The sequence below is a fragment of the Lynx rufus genome, unplaced genomic scaffold (assembly GCF_022079265.1).
Source record: "Lynx rufus isolate CCGP_SWC_20201006 ecotype Redwood Valley unplaced genomic scaffold, mLynRuf1.p SCAF_9, whole genome shotgun sequence".
In the NCBI taxonomy this organism is placed as follows: domain Eukaryota; kingdom Metazoa; phylum Chordata; class Mammalia; order Carnivora; family Felidae; genus Lynx; species Lynx rufus.
In genome coordinates this window covers 18545272-18569469 of record NW_025814897.1, presented here as the reverse complement: position 1 = coordinate 18569469, position 24198 = coordinate 18545272, and the positions used below count along the sequence as shown (strand labels likewise).

Genomic DNA, 24198 nt, shown 5'->3' with positions numbered 1-24198 from the left:
TCCCCCATTTGGCAGTTAATTACAGCAAATGCGAGTTTGTGTACCACATACAAAAGAGGACACTACCTGCTTCTCTTCCACGCTGCCCGGTAACGTCCTGCTGATGCTCTGTAAGTCCGCACGAATGGCCATGTGACAAAATCCCGTTAAAGCTCTAGCCAGCAGTTATCTACCCGGTCCAATCGCTGCTGATTTTTGAAATCAGAGCGTGCTATTTGGTGTGCAAAGCCTAATATCAGCAAAAATTCCTTCAGTCACTGAGTGACGAGAATACTTGAACGCAAAGTTTATTTAAGCATAAAATACATTAAAAATTATTTGGTTGATTTGTAAAAGAGAAGGGTCCGGGTGGGGGATGGAGACAGGGTTCCCCGGGTCTGCAAACAATCTGCCGAGCTGCCATGGCACGATTGAGGGACACGGGGGGAGGGAAGGAGGAGCTCATCATAAACAGAAGTGAGCAACACGTACGTATCAGAGATCAGACACTTCCAAACATCAGAAAGATTCCTTAGACCCAAACCTTCCAGTCATTGCTTCTCAACATTGTTCCAACAGGCCCTTTCTCTGTGAAAAACTATGATCCAGAAATAGCACTGGCTTGACAGATTTCTCTGGTTAGATTTCTGGTCAGACTTCTCTGACCAGGATTTTTTTTTTTTTCCTTTACTGGTTTTTCACGTGAACCGAAGTTTCTAGTGACAACTGTTTGGAAATTGTAGGCAAGTGACGTGCTTTTTCCACAACTGGCTTTTAGAAGCCCCGTTGTGGGCTTTGCAAGTGGAGCTTGGAATTTCACTCATTTCTGGGACTCAGACTGTTTGAGGCAGGTGGTTACACTTTGAGAATTGCTGGACATTTTCAAATAGGTTTTGACTTAAGGGTACACACCTTTTATCCTACAGGGAGTTGAAGTAAATTACAGTACGTTATATAGCAACCTTGAGTTAATTATGAGGTCACGCCTGATTTATAGACAAAATGCCATAGTGAAATCTGGGTCATGATGAGAAGCAGCGTCCAAACTTGAAGTTCAGTGGAAGAATTGGATGCTGTGAACAGAGAGGAACAGAGTAAGTCCTGTGGAGGAAAATACCTGTTGGACAGGAATCAGAAACACTCTGTGGTACTCAACCAAATAAACGAACCCACTTTCTTCACGGCCAAGGACTCACTTTATCCAAATGGTGCTGACTGAGGCAGGAAAGCAGCAGAATTAACTCAACCTTTAGAAGAGTCCTGCTAACCTCAGGGAGACCATGGGCTAAGGTTTGTTGGATCAAACACCCCAGTCCCAACCACGGCCCAGGTACACTTGGTGACCTGATTGAGCACCATTATTTGGTCCTTAAACAGTTGGATATCTTATTTAAAAAAAAATCACCTTCATCTTTTAGATGAAAGAACAAGACTCAAAGGTTAAATCTCTCTCTCTCTCTCTCTCTATCTCTATCTCCAAGATGGTGCTACAATTCCTTGGTGCTGTCTCCATCTTCCCATCTTAATTTCTGGAATTTAGGTCACTTGCTGGGGGGACCTCACAGATGAATGTCTCCTACTCAGGGGAAAGAGCTCCCTGTGCTCCCAGCCACCTGCCCTGAACGGGAGGTTGCATTTACCTCGGCAGCTCTTGCCATCCTCCTGAAGGGTTCCCGTCACACAGCTGCACAGCGGCCCGTCTACCCGGCTCGTGCAAATCTGCTCACACCCTCCATTGTCCTCACACCAGTCCAGCCCTGAAAAAGAACAGCTGGTTAAGTCAACTTCAGACAGGTCAAGTCTTGAACTCCTATCTCAGGGTGAGACTTTAAACAGAGGAGAGGAAGAAGAAAAGCCCAACGCTGTCGTGGGATTTTAGGAGTCCGTGAGAAGACTTCATTACGGAAGCGGCCCATCTTCTCCACCTGGTGTCCTCAACTTCCTCATTCGCCAGATTCACATTGTACTTGAAACACACCCAAGAGTTGGTCCAGGCCTTCAAATCCCATTGTTTTAATCATTTATAATGTGCTTTGAGGGGACATACATACTTTTTCTCCTAATAGGTCCCACTGAAATGATCTGCTCTTTACGTTCCTTGGTATAATCTGTGGCAATCCTGGAATTTTGTGGGCAATTCTGAAAGACAGAACACCAGAGGGAAAATTTCACACAATTAAGCTGATAACTTATTCTTCACCATGTTTCCACCTCTGAAAGAGGCAGTGGTCCCAGCCTCGAGCACTATCGCTGCTCAGATTAATTAGAACCAATGCATTCTTGATCATGGAGCCCACTGGGACTCTGGGCTTTATGTTGAGCAGAATTAAATATATTCCTCGCACAAGAATTAGATGCAAAGATGCTCCCTTCCCAGGAACGGGGATTGTTGGATCACATCGGGCAATAAGGTATGCAGCGGCATCTGTAAGTAGCTCTGACCATAATTCATGGTGTGATTCTGCAAACATTGGGGAGAACGTGAAGCTGGAATATTAAAAGTTAGGGAGCTGATATCAGTGCGATAAGATCTCAGGTGCGGATGTAAGCCTGACATGGGAGAGATGACTGGTTTGTCACCACCTTCCAACAGCCCCTCCAGAAGCCTCTCCAGAGCCACCGGCTGGCGTGGATCTGGATGAATTGCAGGAAAGTCACTGTCTGAAGAACATCTGGCAGAAAATTCCTGAACCCAGGGGTCTGCCTCTACAGTGTAGTGGAGCTGGGTCCCACTGTTCCTGTCAGATTCAGGTGGCCTGGCTCCTTGAGACTCTGGTGTGGTGGTTCTTGAACAGGGCCAATTTTGCCCCCTCCTTCCCCCAGGGGATGTTTGGCAGTGTTGGGGGGCATTTTTGGGGTGTGGCAGCTGGGGAGGAGGTGCTATTTGCGTCTAGTGGGCAGAGGCCAGGGGCGCTGCTGAACATCCTACGGTGCACAGAACCGTCCCTATGACCAAGAACAATTTGGTCCAAAAGGTCAATAATGCCGAGGTCTGAGAAACCCTGGTCTTGTGCTCTATGCCCACAGCAGAGATTTCAGAGACAGAGAAGGAGAGTAAATGGACACCATTCTACCGCATCCTCTCTCTTACGGTCTCACCAAAGATGAGCCATTGGGGACGCTTCCCATCTGGGGACGCTTCCAATTCAGCCACTTCCAGGTGCTGTGAGTCCCAAAGAACTCTCAGGAGCCACACAGATCCTGGCGTCCATGATCCCCATGCTGGGAAAAGCGGGGCAGCGAGAAATAGGGCCAGGCAGTTCATTTTCACACTCTCACTTACTATCTTACAGGAGTACTTTTCTGAATCGCACAGTGACACTGCACAGTGAAGGTGAACTTCATCATAATCCCCGATGAACTTGAAGACGGTGACGTGAAAGCGACAGGTTAGGGAGACACCGTTCTCCTCGATGCCGATGGTGTTATCTTTAATGTTCTGACACCTGTTCAGAGGAAAATGGGATCTTCGCTTCACACGTTTGCTTCTATTTCATATAAAACCATCGTAATAGGTAAAAACGTCTTTGCCTTTGAGAGTGACCTCTGGACTGTGTGGGTGTCGCATTTACTCCCACTTTATTTTCACGGTTGGCTTTAAAGGCATCGGATAACACCTCAAACTAGTATCCTAAGCGCATAAAAGCAACATGACTGCAGGAACTGCCCCCGACTTTCCTATACCTCAGTTTCTATTCTGCCCCTCATAGTGTCGTGCTTTACTGCCCGACCGACATAGTGTCGTGATATCAACCCAACACACACACACAATTAGTCCTCGCTACAGCTGTACTTTCTCTGGTTATCCATCTGGGGAGGGTCCCCTGATCAAAACCCTCTTGGGTCATCTTCCCACATATTCAAGTCGGTGGGAGCTGGAGAAGAGGGAAGACCAGTCCAGGATGACCTAAAGCTCCCTTGGCTGCAGGTGCGCCTCTTCTCTCCCTCTGCCTCCACCCCTTGTGGTATTGGGCCACGGGCCTCCCTCAGGCACACAGACCTGCCTCCGCTACCTAAGAGCTCCCCAAATGCATCACAGCCTCTTAGGCCCCACGGTCTTTCCACATGAAGTCTCCCCAGTCTGGGAGTCTTCCCATGCCTACTCCCGCTCTTTCCCCAACACCAGTCTATAGCTCCCCCCTCCTCTACAAATAACCCCTCGCACTGCCCTGACCGGGCAAGAACAGGTGGCTTTTCCTGGATTCCTGGAGCTCAAAAAATCAGGCTGTGATCCTCACTGTGTCTCTAACACACTGCAGGGCACATGGGAAGTATCTAAACATCTCTGTAAAGGAACAAACGAGGGAATGAATGGATTGTGCCGCCATCACTAATGCTGGCCTATAGGAGCCAAGAAGTTATCTAAAAATGATAAAGATAAAAAGGGTGACTCTTTTTTTTTTAATCGCTCCTTCCCCGAGCCCACAGGATTAAACAGCTTAGTGATAAGGAAAGTGAAAAACTGAAGTTATCCTTCAGCACCCCCACACCTATTAGGTTTTATAATTAGTCTTCAAGGCAATAATCTCTTAAATGCTTTGAAATGAAAACTTACTTGCCATACTTTTCCTTGTCACTGTTATTCATTTGAATAATCTAAATTGGTTCAAAGTTTCTAAAATGATCACAGCACTCCAACCTTCACCCAGGCCTTCCGTCTTAGCCAGACCTGGGACTCGTGAGTCACTGGGGGTGCCATTGCCACCCTCTGCAGAGCCACGGAGGAAGAGCTGGCCCCCCAAAATTCTGAAGTGAACCCATTTTGCTGCTCATGCTTTTGCCCAGATGAGTTCACTGGAAAAACAATTAACCACATCCGTCCAAGAAAGGTCAGAAGGACTCATGAGTTAAAATTCCCTCATAGGACAAAATCAAACAACAGTTTCATCTGAAGGCCTTTGCTCAGACCCTGGGGCAGGCCCAGTTTTATGAACGCTCACGCGCTCATTCTCTCTCCTCTCTGGGTCAAGTGTATTAAACACTATCTTATAACTGCCAAACACTGGGGTGCCTGGGTGGCTCAGTTGGTCAAGTGTTGGATTTTGGCTCAGATCATGATCTCATAGTTCATGAGTTCCAGCTCCTCGTTGAGCCCTGTGCTGATGGTGCAGAGCCTACTTGGGATTCTCTCCTCCCCCTCTCTCTCTGCCCATCCCCCACTCATGCTCTCTGTCTGAAAATAAATTTTAAAAACTTAAAAAATAAAATAAAATAAAACTGCCAACCACTGTGTCCTTCAAAGGAGGCACAGACCCTACAACCAGGCTTGCAACACTACAGGGGCTCATATCTGAGCTCTATCCCTTAGGGAAAGGACTATGACGGGAAGGAGAGAAATCCATGCTGTGAGTTACCCAATAGTCACCAAGTCCCTCCCTTTGCCTCCAAGGAGGCTAAGAACCAGCTCAGGAAGACAAATCCCTCAGCGACCCCTGCCACAAGCCCCGTCTGACCACTTAGGGTGGCGGTGTGTCCTGATACTTGGAAGGATTCTTCTTCTGCCCCTGGTAAGTTGAGTGGCCTTGGGTGAGCTGTGTACCTAACATCTCTGAACCTGTTTAATCTGCAAAAATAGTGGTTATCCATGGTTTGCCCAGAACCACACCTTCTTTTGGGAAAACTCTTCCTTTTCAACCCTAAATCTAATTATAGTATCTATAATGCTCCCTGACACGCCAGGGTAGGTGTCGGCCCAGGCTGGGGATAGGATTCAGGACATGCTACCCCTCAAATCTGGCACCTTGGCATACTTAATATTTTAAGGTGAAGGAGTTTGAGAAAAGCAGAAGCAGAAAGGTCACTCTGACCTTTCCCTGACTCTTTGTCCCTGAAACAGGTCACAGGGCCCTCATGTGAGAGGTGCCCCCCCAACACCTGCAGGAAAGGAACATCCTTATCTCCAAAGACAGAGGGACAGCAAGAAGAATCCTAACAGGCTTTGCTAAGCTCCTCCCGTTTACCACACTGACCTCATACCCTTTGACCTCTCATACTTGTCTGTGACCGTCTACTCTTCACCTAACCTAGCAAAAAATACTCAGGTTCAACCACTTCTTGAGATCCTCATTTCCTCATGAAGGCTTTCAGTATCACAGAGAACTGGTATTAAATATATTGTATGCTTTTCTCCTGTTAGTCTTTTCACTAGTAGATTTTCATACCCAGCTAGAATTACTGTTGCTTGACATAACCCGTATGTGTTTTTAAAAAAGAAAAATTGGGGTGCCTGGGTGGCTCAGTTGGTTAAATGTCCTACTTCGGCTCAGGTCATGATCTCTCAGTTCGTGGGTCGGAGTCCCGTGTCAGGCCCTGTGCTGACAGATTGGAGCCTGGAGCCTGCTTTGGATTCTGTGTCTCCCTCTCTCTCTGTTCCCCCCCCACCCAACCACTGTTTTCACTCTTTCTCTTTCCCTCTGAAAAATAAAATATAAAAAAAATTTTAATGAATAAATAAAAAGGAAAAATAATTATTATTGGTCTGTAGTCTTTTCTTCTTCTTTATTCATTCAATAAATTTTGTTCCGTATGTGTCAGGGCACACAGTAGGTGCTGGGCATATAGCAGTGAATAAAACAAAAGTCATCGATTTTATAAACGATTCTAGTGTATTCTGTGCTTCTGTTTCTCCTCTTCTACGGTTCTAGCTCTTTTTACATTCTGATGGATGTCCTGTTCACCAGACTGTAGTTGTGGCATTCCTTCTTTGGCAGGTGATCCCCATTTCTCTCAGACTGCAATTCAAGTAGGCAGGACACAATCCCCTCTCTGATCACCGTGAGAATAAAGCATCCTGTAGTGACTGCCACAGGACTTGGGGACCCACCACTACGTTGCTGTGTGACTTGAAGCAAGTGGCTTGGTCTCCCGAAGCCTCAGCCTGCTAGGGTAGAAAGTGAGGCTTACAATGTCTACCTCACAGGTTTGTTCAGAGAATTAGAGTTCCTGGATGCACAGCACAAATACCCCTTCCCATTCTCTTCTCTAAAACCTTCTCTACAAACTGGTACTGGCGAATATTACCCTAAAAGCTCTCAGACGGTCCTCTGAGAGGCCACTCACCCCCCTTCAATGATGAAGTATCGGAGTTTGTCATTGCTGTCTCGGGACGGGGTGGCATAGCACTTGTTCAGCGTCAGGATCAAATGTGTGGCGTCAGCGCCGACCACAAAGACCCCGACGTACAGCACATCTCGAGTCGTCAACACCACTTCACCCTGGCGGTAAGGATGTTTGTAGGAGGCGTTTTTGTAGAGCGCCATCTTGGTGGTGAAGCTGCCTTCTTGGGTTGGAACTGTGAGGTTAATGACACTGAAAGGGAAATAAGCATGCAGTGAGGAGGAATGCCAAACAATCATATTTATGCAGTTACTACCAGTTTCAAGCTGAAAATGCAGAGGGAAGGCAAAGCAGACGACAGAAAAGTCTTAAGTCCAAAATGGTACCCGTAAGCCACGTGTGGCAATTAAAATAAAATTAAATTAAAAATTCAATTCCTCAGCACCCCTAGCCACATTTCAATTGCTCAATTTCCATATACAGCTATTTTATTGGATAGTACAGATACAGTACATTTCCATCACTGTAGAAAGTTCTGTTACACAGTGCTGGTCCAAGGCATTTAGGTGAAGAAAATAGGAACTATTTCTTCCCCAGTGCTTCAAAGACAAATGCTAGCAATTTTGATTATGCTAACCTCAACTGTCAAGGAAAAGACAAAGCAATGTGCACAGCCCGTGAGATTCTTTACCTTAGCATAGGCTTTACAACAGAATCTAAAGAGATCTTGATATCCAGCTCATAAGCACACGAAAATTCCACATTGATCGTCCGGTCCCTAGTGATGATGTTGCCAGTGTTGTTGGCACTTTCGATCCAGATTGTGTTTTTATACATGATATGAGTGCCATTGGACTGCAAAGGAAGGTCAGAAATCATTAAAGGGGGGAGTGAATAAGTGGCTTGCATTTCAAATCCACAGCCCCGAAAGTAGAGAAATGGCTTCATTCCATACATAATCCAGAGGCTGGTATAAGTCAGTATTGAGCTAGCTTCAGCATTTACTAACAACAACAACAAAAAATGTCGCATTAGATGTCAACGGCACCCTTCAGGCTGATAACCTTGAGTGTCCACAGAGGGTGAATTCATGTACCCTGAATTCTAACTACAACCGGCCCCAGTTATCTGTGGGAACCCAAGCTGGGGACAGCATGAAGTATTGCTATCCCAGGGTCATATAAATCTTCTTCAAGTCCTAATTCAAAATCTCTCCTCCACCAGATCTTCTACCGGACCTTCCCACAAGGACCAAGAGGAACAAATGTAAGTTTCACCTGCTCACTCCTTTTGAGTTAATGAATGCATATATATATATATATATATATATATATATATATATATATATATTTTTTTTTTTTTTCTTTAAAGACAGCAGGAAGGAACAGGAGGAAGAGAATCAAGATGGTTTGCCAAATATAAGTAGGACAATCTGACACTGAAAGGTGGGACCTTGCTGTATTTCTGCAGCCAACTGTTTTTTTTAAAATATATGAAATTTATTGTCAAATTGGTTTCCATACAACACCCAGTGCTCATCCCAAAAGATGCCCTCTTCAATACCCATCTCCCACCCCCCATCAGCCCTCAGTTTGTTCTCATTTTTTAAGAGTCTCTTATGCTTTGGCTCTCTCCCACTCTAACCTCTTTTTTTTTTCCCTTCCCCTCCCCCATGGGTTCCTGTTAAGTTTCTCAGGATCCACATAAGAGTGAAACCATATGGTATCTGTCTTTCTCTGTATGGCTTATTTCAGTTAGCATCACACTCTCCAGTTCCATCCATGTTGCTACAAAGGGCCATATTTCAATCTTTCTCATTGCCACGTAGTACTCCATTGTGTATATAAACCACAATTTCTTTATCCATTCATCAGTTGATGGACATTTAGGCTCTTTCTATAATTTGGCTATTGTTGAGAGTGTGCAGCCAATTGTTAAATGATGTCTGGGACACCCTTACCCCGCAAAACAGCTGAACCCAGCTGTATTTACCCAGAAGAACAAGAGAAGCAGGAGCAAGGTAACAAAAATTCGTCAATGTGCTAGGCAAAGGACAACAGCAGATAGTGTAAATCAAGGACAGGAGTCTGTCACTTATCATGATCTTTCAGTTCAACAAACTACTTAGCACCAATTATTCTCCTTGATGTCTTTTTTTTCCAATTTTTTAATGTTTGTTTATTTATTTTGAGAGAGAGAGAGAGAGAGAGAGAGAGAGAGAGAGAGAGACTGACTCTCAAGCAGGCTCCCTACTGTGAGCGCAGACCCCGACGTGGGGCTCGAACTCACAAACCACAAGATCACAGCTTGAGCTGAAACCAAGAATCGGTGCTTGACTGACAGAGCCACCCGGGTGCCCCTATTCTCCTTGATGTCTTTCATTTCACAAAAGCCTTGTGCTGTTTTCCGGGGAGGATCTTTCTAAGCAGACCCCCCAGGAGGTTGGCTTTGAGGACAACCCACGTGCAAAACACCCAGAGCTGTCCCCACCTCGACCCGATGTTCTTTCCGGCCCCGGGTTTCTCACCTGTACGATGTTGCCACAGTTCCCTTTGGTGTTGTTGATCTGAAAGGAGATAAAGTCTTCCCCCTCGATGTGGGAGCACCGTCTGTCATTGATCCTCACACCCTCCCTCTCAAAGCCGAGCTGGAAGAGTTTGCACTTAGATATGGACACTTCCATCTGGGCCGCCTTGCAGGTTACCTCTGCATCAATAATGTCATGTGAGTCTGTGGGGACAGTTATCACGAAAGGCCAGTCAGTGGGGGCCGGTGGTGCTGCAGGGTGGGGGCGAGGCGTCCCATCACCGTTTGCTTTAGAAGAGGCTAATATCCTCACGCAAACGCTGGGGCACTTCTAATTAAGCTTTGATCCAACCAAATGCACGTTTGCATGCATTCAAGGCAAAAACCGGGGCGTTGTTAAGCTTTTATTTTATTTTATTTTATTTTATTTTATTTTATTTTATTTTATTTTATTTTATTTTTATTTTTTTTAAGATGGAAACGCTAACAGATTGTGTTTTGTCTTTTCTTCCCAGACCCAGGGCTCCGCCCCACTCTGGTGGGAGCTACTTTCCCCGGGGAGCTCACCGTGGAGCCCGGTTAACAGGCGCACCCCCAGGTGGGAGCAGCCCTGGGCAGCCCACCCCGAGGCCCCCCGCGGGTTCCCAGGCGAGTGTCAGGAGCTCTTGCTTTCTGACACGATAATGCACCAACTGACATTTTCTCCGAGTACATAAACATGGGCTAATGAGCACTATAGAAACACAGGGACACGTTTGATCTGCTCGGGTGAAGCCCTTGAACGGCACCCTCCGAGGGAGTCTTCCGGTCAATGACCGATGTTACGGTCAGCGCGTGCCTCCTGAATGACCCGGTTCGGGCCGGGGCGGGGAGGCGGGGGTGCAACGCAGCCCCCCTTCAGGCCGACCTCACGGGTGCGCCCGGCGGGGACAAGGCCTTTCCTACCTTCCGGGGGGCTGCGGCTCGGAGCAGGGCCTGGGGTCCTGGTTATGTACTGTTGGCATCAGAGACTGCCCTTGTGTCTTCAGAACCAATTAATCTGCCTTTAGGGCCCCTGGCGCTCTCGCTCTGAGGCTCACATGTTTTCGCCAAACTACACTACTTTCCCGCGAGTCTAGAGGATCAATTCGGATCTCTGTGATGTTGAACACGGCCACAGGTGGAAGTGGCTGATTCTATTCATGTACACATCTAGGCGTTATCATTTATCGAAGAAAAGGATGTCACTATGAGGAGATGAACATTAGCCTGCTTTGAAGATGTCAGATGGCTTCCTCGTCCTGCTTCGATCGATGCTCCTCGTGAAACCTCCGCTATGTGGGTCTCTAGCTAGCACGGGACGCGTGGGCTCCACCCCAGCTGCCCTGCGGTGCAGCCACCAGGCCTCCCCCGTGGGGGTCTGTCTGCACGGGGAGGGGGCAGGTGTCACTCACTGTTTCCATAGGGGGGCGGCTCGATGCAGCCACACAGCTCTCCTCCATTTTCCAGCTCACAGGTCCGGTTGGGACAGTCTGCCCCCACACAGGGATCTTCAACCACTCCTGCTAAAAAGGAAAACAAACAGAAACACGCACGACTTGATTTTCACACCCACGCTTGCTAGCATGTGGCTATACTCTGGACTTGCCATTGTCAGGGAATTGGTGGTGGTCAGAGGGCAGCTGGGAATCAACAGACAGAGCCACCTTCCAGAAAACGATGACAACAGCTAGCGGCGGGGCCCCTGCTCTGGGCTCGGCACTGGGCTTCACGCTTTGGTTGCATTATCTCCTCCAACCCTCACACATGCTCTGCGACCTGAGTAGCCCTCGTTTCACAGCTGAAACTTGCCCAAGGTCCGCACACTGGAAGGTAAGCGGCGAGGATGGAGGGCAGAGACACTGAGAACTGCCAAGATACAGCACGATTAATGTTCTCACCACACTGTTCTACCATTACACGCATTTGTCTCTTTGTACTTATACAGAGTAGGGTCCAATCATTTATCTCCATATTCCCCGCACCCAGACGCCTCACAGTTGAGTGTTCAATAAATATCTGTCAGGAATGAAAATTTTAGGGGTGCCTGGGTGGCTCGGTCGGTTGAGCGTCCGACTTCGGCTCAGGTCATGATCTCGCGGTCTGTGGGTTCGAGCCCTGCGTCGGGCTCCGTGCCGATGGCTGGGAGCCTGGAGCCTGCTTCGGATTCTGTCTCCCTCTCTCTCTGCCCCTCCCCCGCTCATTCTCTCTCTCTCTCTCTCTCTCTCTCTCTCTCTCTGTCAAATATAAATAAACATTAAAAAAAAAAGAACGAAAATCTTAGGGCCAGTAAAATCCCAGAGAGGTCCTTCAGATAGGACTTCCTGGTCTGTTCTGATTCATGTTCTCCTTTTCCCATAAATGTCTATGTACTTAATTTTATAAAAATAGACAAACCGAAACCTACATGCAACTCGCCAGCAATGACTTAGATTAATTCTACTATTTTGCCAACAACAGTAAAACTGTAAGGAAAAAACAAACGTATGTGGAGTGCCATCATCATCATATTGTAAATAATTATTTCCATAGCAGATGAGTCCACAGACCACCTGTAAGACCGTCAACTCCTCAGTTTGAGAAACACTAATTGAGAGCATCTTCTTTTGGACGCTCATTTCTTTATTTAAAGAAGCTCTCCCCCTGTCAGATATAGAAATCCTCCTATTCATCATGGCACAGAATGGTGAGTACTTAAAGAAACACCTGTTCAATCCCAGCGTGAGCCAAGTTAGCTTCAAGAATTTAAAATCAAAGCAAAGCCCCCGTGTGTCTCAGATGCCTCCCCTGACCCAGCTGACGTTCACCTCTGCTAATGGCTTAGTATCACCCTGTCTTAATCCCCAGAAGCATGACTAAAGGGGAACCATCAGCATAACTTAAATACATTTCTTTTTTAATGGCTTCCTTTTATAAAGATCCCTTTATGTGATGAGTGCGTGGACCTAGACAGGGCTAAGCCCACAGCAGCCGGTCAACAAATGTTATGGGTGATTAACACAACTTGAAAACAACCCCAGAGAATAATGGAAAGTGTGGAGGTGATAGCCTACAAATACGGTGGCCCTTACACCAGCTGGCAAATAAGACACGCCCTTACACAGAGGGAAGTTTTTAAAGTTTTAAAACAGTTCATTTCATTTAAAGTGTTGCTTATTAACACAACAGGGCAAAATATTAAAGTCATCAAAAACAACTTATGTTGGTTTCCAACAGAGACTAGTAGTTTGCCTGTTAAGAGTTTCTCAAGTCACTGGATACATATTTGAATCTACCTCACTGTGCTTAGGTTCTGAATTAAGCGCATCCCTACACTGGGTCGGGCGTCACCTGCAAATTTACTGAAATGTGCGCAGTCTTGCAATGTGCCCGTTTTCACGGTGGTACCGGGTTAATGGTGCGTGTCAAGGAACATGCACACATCCTGTTGGCCACAGTATCGTCCTGCATTAATGGGACAGGTGGCCATTTATGTATATGGACACATACACGTATATGACACATTTATAGGTATTTATATGCAGATTTGCTCCATCTATTTGATTCACATAGTAAGAAGATGGACAAACAGTATAATGGGCGTAAATCTCAAAATAGTTTTCTTACTACAGAAAAAACACAAGAATCTATAGAATCTTCGTTTTGGGGCACCCGGGTGGCTCAGTCGGTGAAGTGTCCGACTTCGGTTTTAGGTCATGATCTCATGGCTCGTGGATTCGAGCCCCACATAGGGCTTGGGATCCTCTGTCTCCTTCTCTCTCTCTTCCCCTCCTGCATATACTCCCTCTCAAAAATAAACATTAAAACAATTTTATAGATCTTTTTTTTATCACCTAATTTAACATACGTACAATCCTTGCATAAATCCAACCGCAGCTTCCTTTCAAGCCAGGCACAGTCAGCTCGATCCCAACTCAGCTCACCGCTTGCCACAAGCCTTCCCTTTCTGAGCTAGGCTCTGACCCATGGTAAAGGAGCCGGGGAAGAGCTGAATTTGAGGTCTGACATCAATCAAGATGCCATACTGTGTCCCTGTACCTCATAAGTCACTAAACTGGTGCTCCTCCAACCCAGAGAACCTCATCTGCCCAAGCCGGTGTCCCAAATTCCAGAGCTGGACAGGAACCGCAGGCGAATGAGGCTCCCCCGAAATGCCCCCCATACAATCTCTGCAGTAGCTCTCCACTCCTCGACCCTGGGGGCGGGCCTGTGGCTAAAGGCGGGGCCGGCGGTGTCGGCCAGCAAAGCTGTGCTTTTAACTCGGAAAAGAATCCGCAGGAATAAAATAATTCTCTTACAGCAATTCTCCTTCTCAATCCACTCAGTGCTGAGGATCCCGAAGGAGCGACAGGACTCCCCGTAGGCGGCCAGGGAGCCACACAGCTGGAACTTCTTGTGGTTGTAGCAGCCGTCCAGGTAGCAGGACTCGTAGAAGGGGAGGGGGTCGAGGAGCCCGTAGCACGGCTGGAAGAAGCCCTTCATGTCCGTGAGCTTCAGGCAGTAGCCGTCGCCCTGCATCATCTGGATGTGCACGTTGTCACACATGGCCGCATACTGCGAGAACTGCAGCTCATTACAGCTGGGGGCGACAAGTCTGGTCAGATAATGTGATGCCAAAACCACCGCCCGAGATCCCCGGCGGAAGGGAAGACCCCATCTGTTACCTCTTCTGCTAACCCAGAAGTGAGGCAAGCGCACGGATTCCAATGCTAATTGGCTATGTAATCTCACATAAGTCAGGTAGGACTGGTCTCAGTCTCTCCAGCCCAGAAAACGACACAGTAGTTTCTACTGTTTTGGTTTTTTTTTTTTTTTTTTGAGAGAGAGAGAGAGAGAAACAGATTACGAATGGGAGAGGGGCAGAGAGAGAGGGAGACACAGAATCTGAAGCAGATTCCAGGCTCTGAGCTGTCAGCACAGAGCCCGACGTGAGGCTCGAACTCACGGACTGCGAGAGAATGATCTGAACCGAAGTCGGATGCTTAACCGACTGAGCCACCCGGGTGCCCCAGTAGTTTCTCCTGTTGGTATCACTGGCAGAAGTGAGAGTAAACTAAAGTAGTGGGTGGGTGAGCCAGAGTGTCAGTCGAAAGGCAGACACTCATATAACTGTTCACCTTTGATACAACTGATACAATAACTGTGAACAGGCATTGATAAAATAACCACTTACAACTATAATAAGAATGAGAGTTACCATTATTATTAATCAATAATAATAATGATAGTTGGTAGAACAGTTGTCTAGAAGCCTTAGAGACCACTTCCAGTATAGCTAGCAGAGACCACAAGCAAACCTTCACAAGAAAATTGGTGTCCAGCTGAAATAGTTTACAAAGGAAGAAGAGGAAGGAAGGAAGGGAGGGAGGGAGGAAGGAAGAAAAGGAAGGAAGGGGAGGAGGGAGGGAGGAACTCAAACAGAATCATAGTTCCTCAGGAGGAGATTCTGGACTTCGCCACTTACAGGGCCCCTCACATAACTTATTCTGCTCTGGCTTCCATTTCGCCTAGAAAAGGAGGAGATTGGACTAGGTATCCCTGAGGTTTTCTTCCAGCTCCCGGTCCCATAATTCAGGATAGTCTTATTTATGAGGTAGTATCGAGTTTACATCTGCATCATTTCCCCATCTTGGTATTTAGCTGATGTTCGGTAGGTTGAAGTATAAGACATTGAGCCATTATACAAGGAAAGAAATGCCATGAAAAAGAAGCATATCTATAGATCCAGCAATGTATTAACATGACGCAGCAGCTCAGAGGTGACCTGAATTACGCACCTTTGGAATAGCTTGGTTAGTCCATTCTGTCTCAGCTGGCAAGAGAGGCGTCTCATAAGAACCTTGGCGACTTCTGTTTTTAAAAAGGCTTTCCTGATCTCCACCAACCTCTACCTGCACTACCTCAACCCAGCCTTCTGGTGAGAATCACAGGTACACAATTAGGCCCAGCCCTGGGGAGCAAGGGGTAGGTGGCCCTTCTTCTCCCAATTCCCAGCAGGTGGGCGCTGGCCAAGGCCTCAGTGTTCTAATCCTGGGCACTCTCTTCTCTTTGGCCAGGGGCTGGATGCCATGCCAATTCAGAATCAGACCATCCAAGCCCAATTCCTTCCTCTGCTGTTCAAGAAATGACCGAGGCCTCTGATGTACCTATTCGTCTTCTGGAAACTCCAAAGACCTGGGGCTCAACCCTTTGCAGGAGGGGAGTGGTGATGCTATGGAAAGTGCATTCCTCATCAATACCTGTCACGGGTGCGGGAGGATTTGGGCCACTGAGCCTAGCAACTAGAACTCTCACCTCTTCTGCATGCCATTGGTTTTCCAGCTCTGGGCCAGCACCACGCTGCTCACCACTGGCTTCCCCCTCAAGGTCACATAATCGTCGGTTAAGTCCCCGTTGAAGTTGCCACAGAGGCCACATACTTTGTTCTGCAGCCTGTCGCTGATGCTGATTTTTATGACATTGAAACCATTGTAGTAGATCTGGATGTCGGGGCTGGTATCAATCACCAGGAACCCCTCGCTGCTGTAGATTTTGGTTGCCAGTCCAGTTACAAATGGAACATTCACTTGTGTGCCATTCACCTATTGGGGGGAAAAAGAAAGAAATTACCTTTACAGCAGGGGTTGGCAAACTGTTACTAGAAAGGGCCACTGCAAATGTTTTAGGCTTTGTGGGCTATATGATTTCTACTGCTTCTCAACTCTGCCCTCACGGCATGAAAACAGCCGCAGATGATATATAATTAAATGAAGGCGGCTATGTTCCAGTAGCGCTTTATTTAAAAAAACAACAACAGGCAGCAAGTGGATTTGGTCGAATTCTGTAGTTTGCTGACCACTGCCCGAGAGTGTAAGTGCATTTGCTTATCTTACTGTCCACAGTTCCCCCCGAAGAAGCAAAATACAGAGGCAGAAAGATGAAAAAACATTAGAAGGGTATAGTTCTCTACAAATGGCTGGATTTTGTATAAAACTTTCCCCAGCATAAACCAATTACTGAAATGAAATCCCAATCCTGTGCTAAGGGGTGTCTAAAATGGTTAAAAATGAATTTGGGGATCACTACCATGTTTATTATTTTCTTGCTTATAATGTCCAGACTGGAGGTCCCCCTCCCTCCCCAAAGGTCCTAGAGGCAAGATATTTTCTGCATTCATCATTTTCCTACTTTCTAACAGTTTCTTTTCTTGGCCCTTAGGACAGAACATAATATGCTTTTCCTGTACTTACAAAATCAATCGAGTTTTTTTTTCCCCCCAGGTTATTAGTACCTTTCGTTTTTTTAAAAAAAAAAAGTTTCAAAAATATGATTCTTTACTATTCTGGCCAGCTTGGAGTATTTTATTCAGCAATAATGTCAGCTTTGCTCTCTCAGGTGGTCACTTTTACTTTCTAGCTCCCGTATTCCGGAGCAATGCAGTTGTGTCTACGTGGGCCAATTTGCAAGAGGAATTGGAGTGTCAAAAACAGTAGCAGCTTTCACTGAAGTTAAAACCCACTATTAAAATCCAGACTCTTCCTTTTAAGCTCGCAAAATACCGGCCGTCTTTTGCCTAATGCTGGACACCAAGCTATTTGATGACTCTTCAACTGAAGATACACTCAATGCACGATTACCAGAGCCAACGGCAGAAAGCAGAATACGTACAACAACACCCGATTCTGAAAAATGTTAATGTGCACGTCCTGGCTTTCCACCTGCCCCTCTCTAGCTGGAATCACAGCACTGGGGACTGGTTCCATCTTTCAGGTCTGCCTGCTGGTAACCAGCCTGGTTTAGCTGAGAGACTGGGGGTCGCTGTCAATCGTTCATCAGAGTAGATTATTTCTGAAATGGAAGGGGCAGGAGGAATCCAAGCCCAGGAGCCATATCAGTTATGGGGGTGGGTGCTTTGTTTATATGCAAGCCTAAGATTCACTCGAAACTAGCCAGCCAGGCTAAGTAAGAGAAACCCACCATACCCAGCCTCCCGTTTTCTTTCACTTTGCTTTGTCATCATGGAGCCCGCTGATAGAGGGGGATGGTCCATCAGGTTTCTAGTGCGACAGGTATTTTTACAGGAAAATGCTCGCCTTCTCCAGTCTTATAGAAAGGATAGCAGAGTTGAAAGAGCTTGTCTTGGTACAGTTGATCAGAGCCAAGAACACTTTTAAAGGCTCTCGAAAACAAACAAGATGCTTTTTTGGGAAATTAATCCACAGTAAGAGCAGACTTATCTACCATTTTATCACCTGAGCCTCTATTAGCACCCACGCTGTCATTACTGCCCTGAGACCTTGTACATTTTCTGCGAGGCCCTCGGAATGGTGAGCAAAGGGCTACACCAGGCCCGTTCTTAATGCCTGCAGAATCTTTCTACTTTCATTCCTTAAAATCTGGCCATCTGTGTTTGGCACCTAGGGGGCAACAACCCATCATCCCCCAACTTGGTTATCTGGGTAAACCTGCAGGTCCCTTAGCCACGGCCTTGTTCCGGGGCACGTTTCTCAAGAATCAACGTCAGCCTCGTCACCTTGACAGTGTTCCGGTCGTTGATGAGAATCTGCTCTTCGTTGATGTAGAAGTAGACGGGCGAGATGATGGTGAGGTTGGGCGCCGACCACTTGTCGAAGTTGATGATGAGCTGGAAGGAGATGTCGGGCAGCTTCTGGCAGATGGTGGAGAGCACGAAGGCGCAGTTGGCGGGGAAGCGCAGGAAGGCGCCGTCGAAGGTGCGGAAGACGCCGCCTCCGGCCGCCAGGCAGTAGGACGTCTTGGTGCTGAAGCAGCCGCGCACGCCGTTGCGCAGTGCGCACTCCTCGTCCGACTTGCACTGGCGCGGGTCGCACTGGATCAGGTTGCGCCGGAAGCAGCGGCAGCGCCGCGTGCAGTCGCTGTTCCAGAACAGCTGCTTGGGCTGGAAGAGAGGAGCCGCGGGCGTTAATCCCGGCCGTGGGGAGGGGGCTGGGGACCCCAAGGCCTCTCCGTCCGGACCCTTTTTCCGGGCGGGGCTAGCCTACCTCTAACGGGGCTGGCATTCCCAGGAGGGAGCAGGCGGCGGGCTGTTGCCGTGCAAATACGACATCAGTTCCACGGAACTCAGATGCCAGACAATATGCAATCGGGTCTTTATTGGTTTCGATCAAGAACTCGGGAATCTTTACGGCTGGATTGTAGTGTTAATCACAGCCAACCTGGGAGTGTGCAGCTGTTAAAGCAAGTAGGTGAAGAGGAAGGATATTTGGTAGAAAATTATCCCGGCAAGTACCGGCTCCACTTTGAGGATGAAATTTAAAAATTTGCTCAAGAATGATAAAACCGGCCTTTCATATCTTAAACAGGTTACAAGAAAGTTATAACCAATTCCTAGGATGAATCATTTCAATATTTCGCTGAAGTCACCACTCCAAACTTTTTCCTGATACCTACCTACTTCTAAATTATTTCTGTTTGCAACTACCTCCATTCCTACGTGCCCCCGAAGTGAGAGGTGTAGAGGACAGAGGTTTCTGGTTTCCATCCCAGCCCTGCCACCCTACAGGGGCCACCCTGAGGAGCATTACCAACCTCCCAGAGGGTCCCTTTGCTCGGCTTTAAATTGGAGATAATAAAGTCTTGCAGGGCAGCTGTGAAGATTAAATTAAATAAGACGTGTAAAGCACGTATCCTGGCATAGAGGAGGCACTGTTAATAAATAGTAGCCGCTGTTATTCCTGGAAAAGAGTCACTCATTCTCTTTTGAGAAGGTGAGAAATTATATAGTTATAGAAAATACCTCTAACAAAGTACATCCTCAATGGTGGTGGCTATTCTTTCCTATTTTTCCCCAAACAAGCAATAATCTGTAGACACAATTCCACTCGGAGCCTGTGCTCTTGAACATGTACTTGTTCTAGATTGAGAACTCCAAGGAGTTCGGTTGGAAATTTGGTCATGATTGTCCAGGTGGGGCATAGTCTCAACAAGCAGACTGTGTCATCCAGATGGAAGCACTGATTCAATTTACCAGAACAGAACAGTGCTATCCGGAAACGCTGTTTTAATGGCACAGGAAGGCCTCTGCTCCCGTCTGGTCACCGCTTTCCGCTTTATCTATAGACTTATCAAAATCCCGGCTGTCCCATGCAGATATGACTCAGATTCAAAGGCAAACGGAGAACAAGATCTTGCAGGACAAGCTTCCTCAGTGCGGTGCACTTCAAGATGCCATTGCCGGTTCTTTCGTTCTCAAAGTGAAGCCGTTCCCGGAACCAACTCTTTCCTCCTCCCAGACCTGTAAAATATTCTGGGTGCCAGCAGCCTTGCAAATTGGCTTCATTCCTCTTATCAGATTTGCAGAATAATTGAGTGGATGGTCTGGCCTCTCTCTGATAAGAAGTCAGACATTACATGGGTGGAAAGAGAAAAATAACCTGGCATCTGTGGATATGATAAAGGGTAAATAACTCATCCCACAGGAGAACTTGATCACGAAACTAGCTTCACAGTGAAGTCACTGGGCCCCGAGCGGCTTTCTTTACCTTAATTAGACCTGGCAATGACAGCTGGGTGATTACTCTACATGCTAATGGCTAGATGTGTTATCCCTTTATTTCCAAAGAAATTTGTTGTATAAACAAGCCCCCGAGCTTGTCTGAATTGTGGCAAATAGATGTGGGTTATTTGTTCGGTGAGTTTGCTGCTTCCCAGGTATAAGCAGTTGTCAAAACCCACTGACTGTCTGATGAAAATCAGATAATAATGTTTATGGTACTAATAGCTGCTGAGAGCCGTACCTGCCTTTCCTGAGAGTTCCAAGGGCTTTTATATGCATCATTTCATTAACACGCCTGGATTTTTTTATTTACAAAATGCTACTCGAGGGAATAAAAACAACAAAAACAATAGCAGCTACCAATTACTGAACTACTGGGTGCCAAACACTGGGCGAGGCGTGTGGTGTAGACGGTTTATACAACAAGCTAGTGAGCTGGTGTTATTAGCCACGTTTCATAGATAGGGCTCCTGATGCTCAGGGAAATGATGCATTTTTTCAGGGGTGGCTCACCGAGGCTCAAACCCAGGTCCCGTTCCATAGTGCCACAGACCCTCAGGAACCCTGCTGAGGAGCACCTGATGCCCCTGGTGGATGGAAACATTTCATAAGTCTCTGGATCCGGGAGCAGAGACTGTAAGGGTGCTTTTTCACCTTTGAGCCTGGTTATCTCTCCTCTGAGACTGTCAGGAAAATGAATGTTCTGTTACTTTTGTCTCATGTGTTCTGCCTTTTCCTCTCAAATAATTGGTGTTTCTAAACCCACCTCCCCCGAGAAGTCTTCTTGGATTCGTTCTAATCCTCTACTCCACTTCTGTCTTCCGACTAGAACAGTGAAGCAGACCTCCCACCCAACGCGGACCTGAAGTAACTTCTGCATTCATTCTCTTTTATTGACCCTCAAAATAAAATCAGCTTGGCTGTTCTCGAACAAGCCAATGCATTTTTACAAAAAGGGAGACTTTCTTTGTTTTTTGCCTAATTTATTTCCAGTCCAGACATTTCAATTAGATTTTTTTCTAATGCTGCGATTCTTTTTCATTTAAAATTGATTAGTTCTGTAGGGTATTATTTTTCACTTGTTGATAGTTATTCCGTAACTGTTCTCGTGTTCTTTTTCTCTTTTAATTATTTTTTTAATGTTTATTCATTTTTGAGAGACAGAGCACGAGTGGGGGAGGGTCAGAGAGAGAGGGAGACACAGAATCCGAAGCGGGCTCCGACTCATAGATTATGAGATCGTGACCTGAGCTGAAGTCAGATGCTTAACCGACTGAGCCACCCAGGTGCCCCTAAAAAAAATGTATTTTATTCTTAGAAAGAGAGAGAGACAGAGCATGTGGGGGAGAGCAGCAGAGGGGGGAGAGAGAATCTTAAGCAGGTTCCACGCTCAGTGCGGAGCGTGACGAAGGGCTTGATCCCACGACCCTTCATGACCTGACCTGAAATCAAGTCAGATGCTTAAATGACTGAGCCACCCAAGCGCCTCTTTTTTTTTAAAGTGCATGTTTTTCTCTCCTTAAAAGACTTGTAAGATCCGTAAGGCAGGGAACATGCTTTCTCATCCCCAGCAGCACCTCCATAACAATGATCTCCAAATAGCAGATACTCGATACTTGCACTTGTTCCCTGTCAACTCACCAATACAAGATGTTCATGTCGTTTAAAGAGACTGGGCTTGAGGCGGAACCACAGACCAAATACTTTCCCCAGGAAGGGCCTTTTCTAGCTTTGTATCGTGGCACATAAAGAAGGATTGGAAAGCACAAAAAGAAAGCGATTCAGTGATCTATCGTATAATGTTTTACTGAGCGGCCTCTACAAAGGGCATGTTCATCGGCTCTATGCGGAAGCCCCCACGGAGAGGGGCGCAGAGGGCAGCACGTGGGGGGCAGAGCATTAAGCGGTCCAGACAGAACTCTCTGGAGATGGCACCGAGTGACGAATGGCACACGAGGAGATGGTAGCCTTCAGGCGCTTTCATGGAGCTTCAAGAGCCCGGAGAAGGAAGGCCGTTCCTCTTGGCCTCGAGCGCCATATTTTCCAGTTAAAAATGTCCTTAGCCAAGACAGCTACAAATGTCAGATTCATAGCCACCATATTTCCAAACCATAGCCGCGTCAGAAGCTCTCAAACCGAGATTTACAGGAGAGGCAATCAGAAGAGCCTAACGACAGGCAAGGTGGGGAGAGAGACGCCCAGGCTAGCGAAGGGCGTGGGTGAGCAGCGCGGGAGGCCTTGCCGATGCCAAGGCCGGAGGCCGGAAGGGGGGTGAGGCCCAGATGGGCGTTTCCTCATCAGGTTCTCAGCGAGCGAGAGCCTCGCCTGACCCCTCCTTGACCTCTCTGCCCTGCCCCGCCTCGCCTCCCCCTCCTCATAATGAAGTGGGGACGCTGGGCAACCGGGCGTCGGAGGGCAGTCCGACAGCGGGCCCGGAGGCCCAGGCCCGCGCAGGGCGGGGCCGCCTACCTCGTAGTACTTGCCGTCCGCGTAGCAGCCGCAGCTGTGGGGCAGGATGCAGCTCTTGCCGTTGAGGACGTAGCCGGCGTCGCACTGGCAGCCCTCCACGCAGTAGTGGTTGCAGTCGCTCTTGAGGCGGATGGCGGCGCAGCGCGGCTGGCAGACGCTCACGCAGCTCTCGTAATGGCTGTTGGGGGGGCAGGTGACGGCTGGAACGGAAGACGCGCGTCAGGCCTCGCACGCCCACGGGGACGGCACTCAGAGTTTCCTTCCGGCCGCCGGTTAGGCCCTCAGGGAGGCGGAGGCCTGGCCCGGAGGGAGCCCTGCCACCCTTTCCTCGCCGTGAACGCCCTCTGCTTCTGGAAAGCCTCCCTCTGACTCCTCGCGGCTTCCTTCCGTCATGGACCGCAGGGCAGGTGAGGTTACTGGGGTTTCCTCACATCTTTGTCCCCTGCTCTGCCTGGCTCCTTGAGGGCCGCTGTAACCCTGCCACCTTAACCCCGCCTCCCATCGTGCACCTCGACTTCAGTCAGGCACCCCTGCTGGCCTCCCGGGGCACCTGGCACTCATGCCTGCTTTTAGACCTCGCTCATGCTGGGCTCCCGTATTCGTGCCCTCCTCATCCTCTTGGCCTACCCAAACCCCCCACTCTTCCAGCCCTCCGTGGAGCCCCCTCTTACCGGTAAAGCCAATGGCAACCCACCTTCACCCCAGAACTTCCACAGAATCTTTTCTAAGCCTGGAGTGCGTAAACGGTGGCCCTCCCCGGACCCCCCGGATTTCTGAGGAGGCAAGTGTGTGCACATGCGTGGGTGTGTCAACTATGTTCTACAGTTTTCAAATGCATGTGGCTGCTCTTATGGAAGACAGTCAGGGTCCTGGTGACCAGTGGGACTCTGGAGCCAGCCGTAGGAGACCAGAGCCAGTCACATAGCCTCTCTGGGCCCCAGCTCCTTACCTGTAAAATGCAGGTACTTACAGCACCTACTTCATGGCTGGGTGGGAGGAATTATGTGGGTCTGTGTGCCTGGAACAGTGGTGAGCACGTACGTGTTCGATGTTAGCCGATCAATCAAGATAGGTTCGCTTAAAAGTTTTGTAGAGGCTATTATTTTAGTCAATGCATATGAAAAGCACAAGGACTATTATGTCAGAACTTCTCTATACCATATACAGTATATCTTTAGGGCATATTTTGTTTTTTAAATTGTCTAACGGTAAAGGGGCACCTGGGTGGCTCAGTCGGTTGACCATCTGACTCTTGATTTCGGCCCACGTCATGATCCCAGGATTGTGGGATTGAGGCCCGCGCTGGGCTCCATGCTGAGCATGGAGTCTGCTTAAGATTCTTTCTTTCTCTCTCTGCCCTTCTCTCTCCCTCTCTCTCAAAAACAAAAACAAAAACAAAAAAACAAAAAAAATTTTTAAATTATCAAATGGTAAAAATAGACTTTTTGGTGCACAGTTCTATGGATTTTAACAGATGTATACTTCATGTGTCCAAAACCACTATCTACTGTGGTTTTAAAAACATTAAATTTAGGGGTGCCTGGGTGGCTCAGTTGGTTAAGTGTCCGACTTCGGCTCAGGTCTTGATCTCACAGCTCGTGGGTTTGAGCCCCGCATCAGGCTCTGTGCTGATGCCT

The 24198-nt window shown here is 47.6% G+C and overlaps 1 protein-coding gene across 1 annotated transcript in view; it reads right to left on the bottom strand.

Moving 5' to 3' along the window:
* Window positions 1-951: 951 nt before the first annotated feature.
* The window catches only part of TECTA (tectorin alpha), a 70004-nt gene continuing 46757 nt past the window's right edge, over window positions 952-24198 (bottom strand). Inside the window, exons 12-23 of the mRNA XM_047071662.1 lie at window positions 22562-22761; window positions 18092-18475; window positions 15874-16160; window positions 13878-14173; window positions 10995-11105; window positions 9563-9765; window positions 7727-7890; window positions 7039-7287; window positions 3263-3425; window positions 2031-2118; window positions 1620-1736; window positions 952-1052 (exon numbers count right to left, since the gene is read on the bottom strand). Coding sequence (XP_046927618.1) covers window positions 952-1052; window positions 1620-1736; window positions 2031-2118; window positions 3263-3425; window positions 7039-7287; window positions 7727-7890; window positions 9563-9765; window positions 10995-11105; window positions 13878-14173; window positions 15874-16160; window positions 18092-18475; window positions 22562-22761 — 2363 coding nt within the window. The remainder of the gene's footprint in view (window positions 1053-1619; window positions 1737-2030; window positions 2119-3262; window positions 3426-7038; window positions 7288-7726; window positions 7891-9562; window positions 9766-10994; window positions 11106-13877; window positions 14174-15873; window positions 16161-18091; window positions 18476-22561; window positions 22762-24198) is intronic.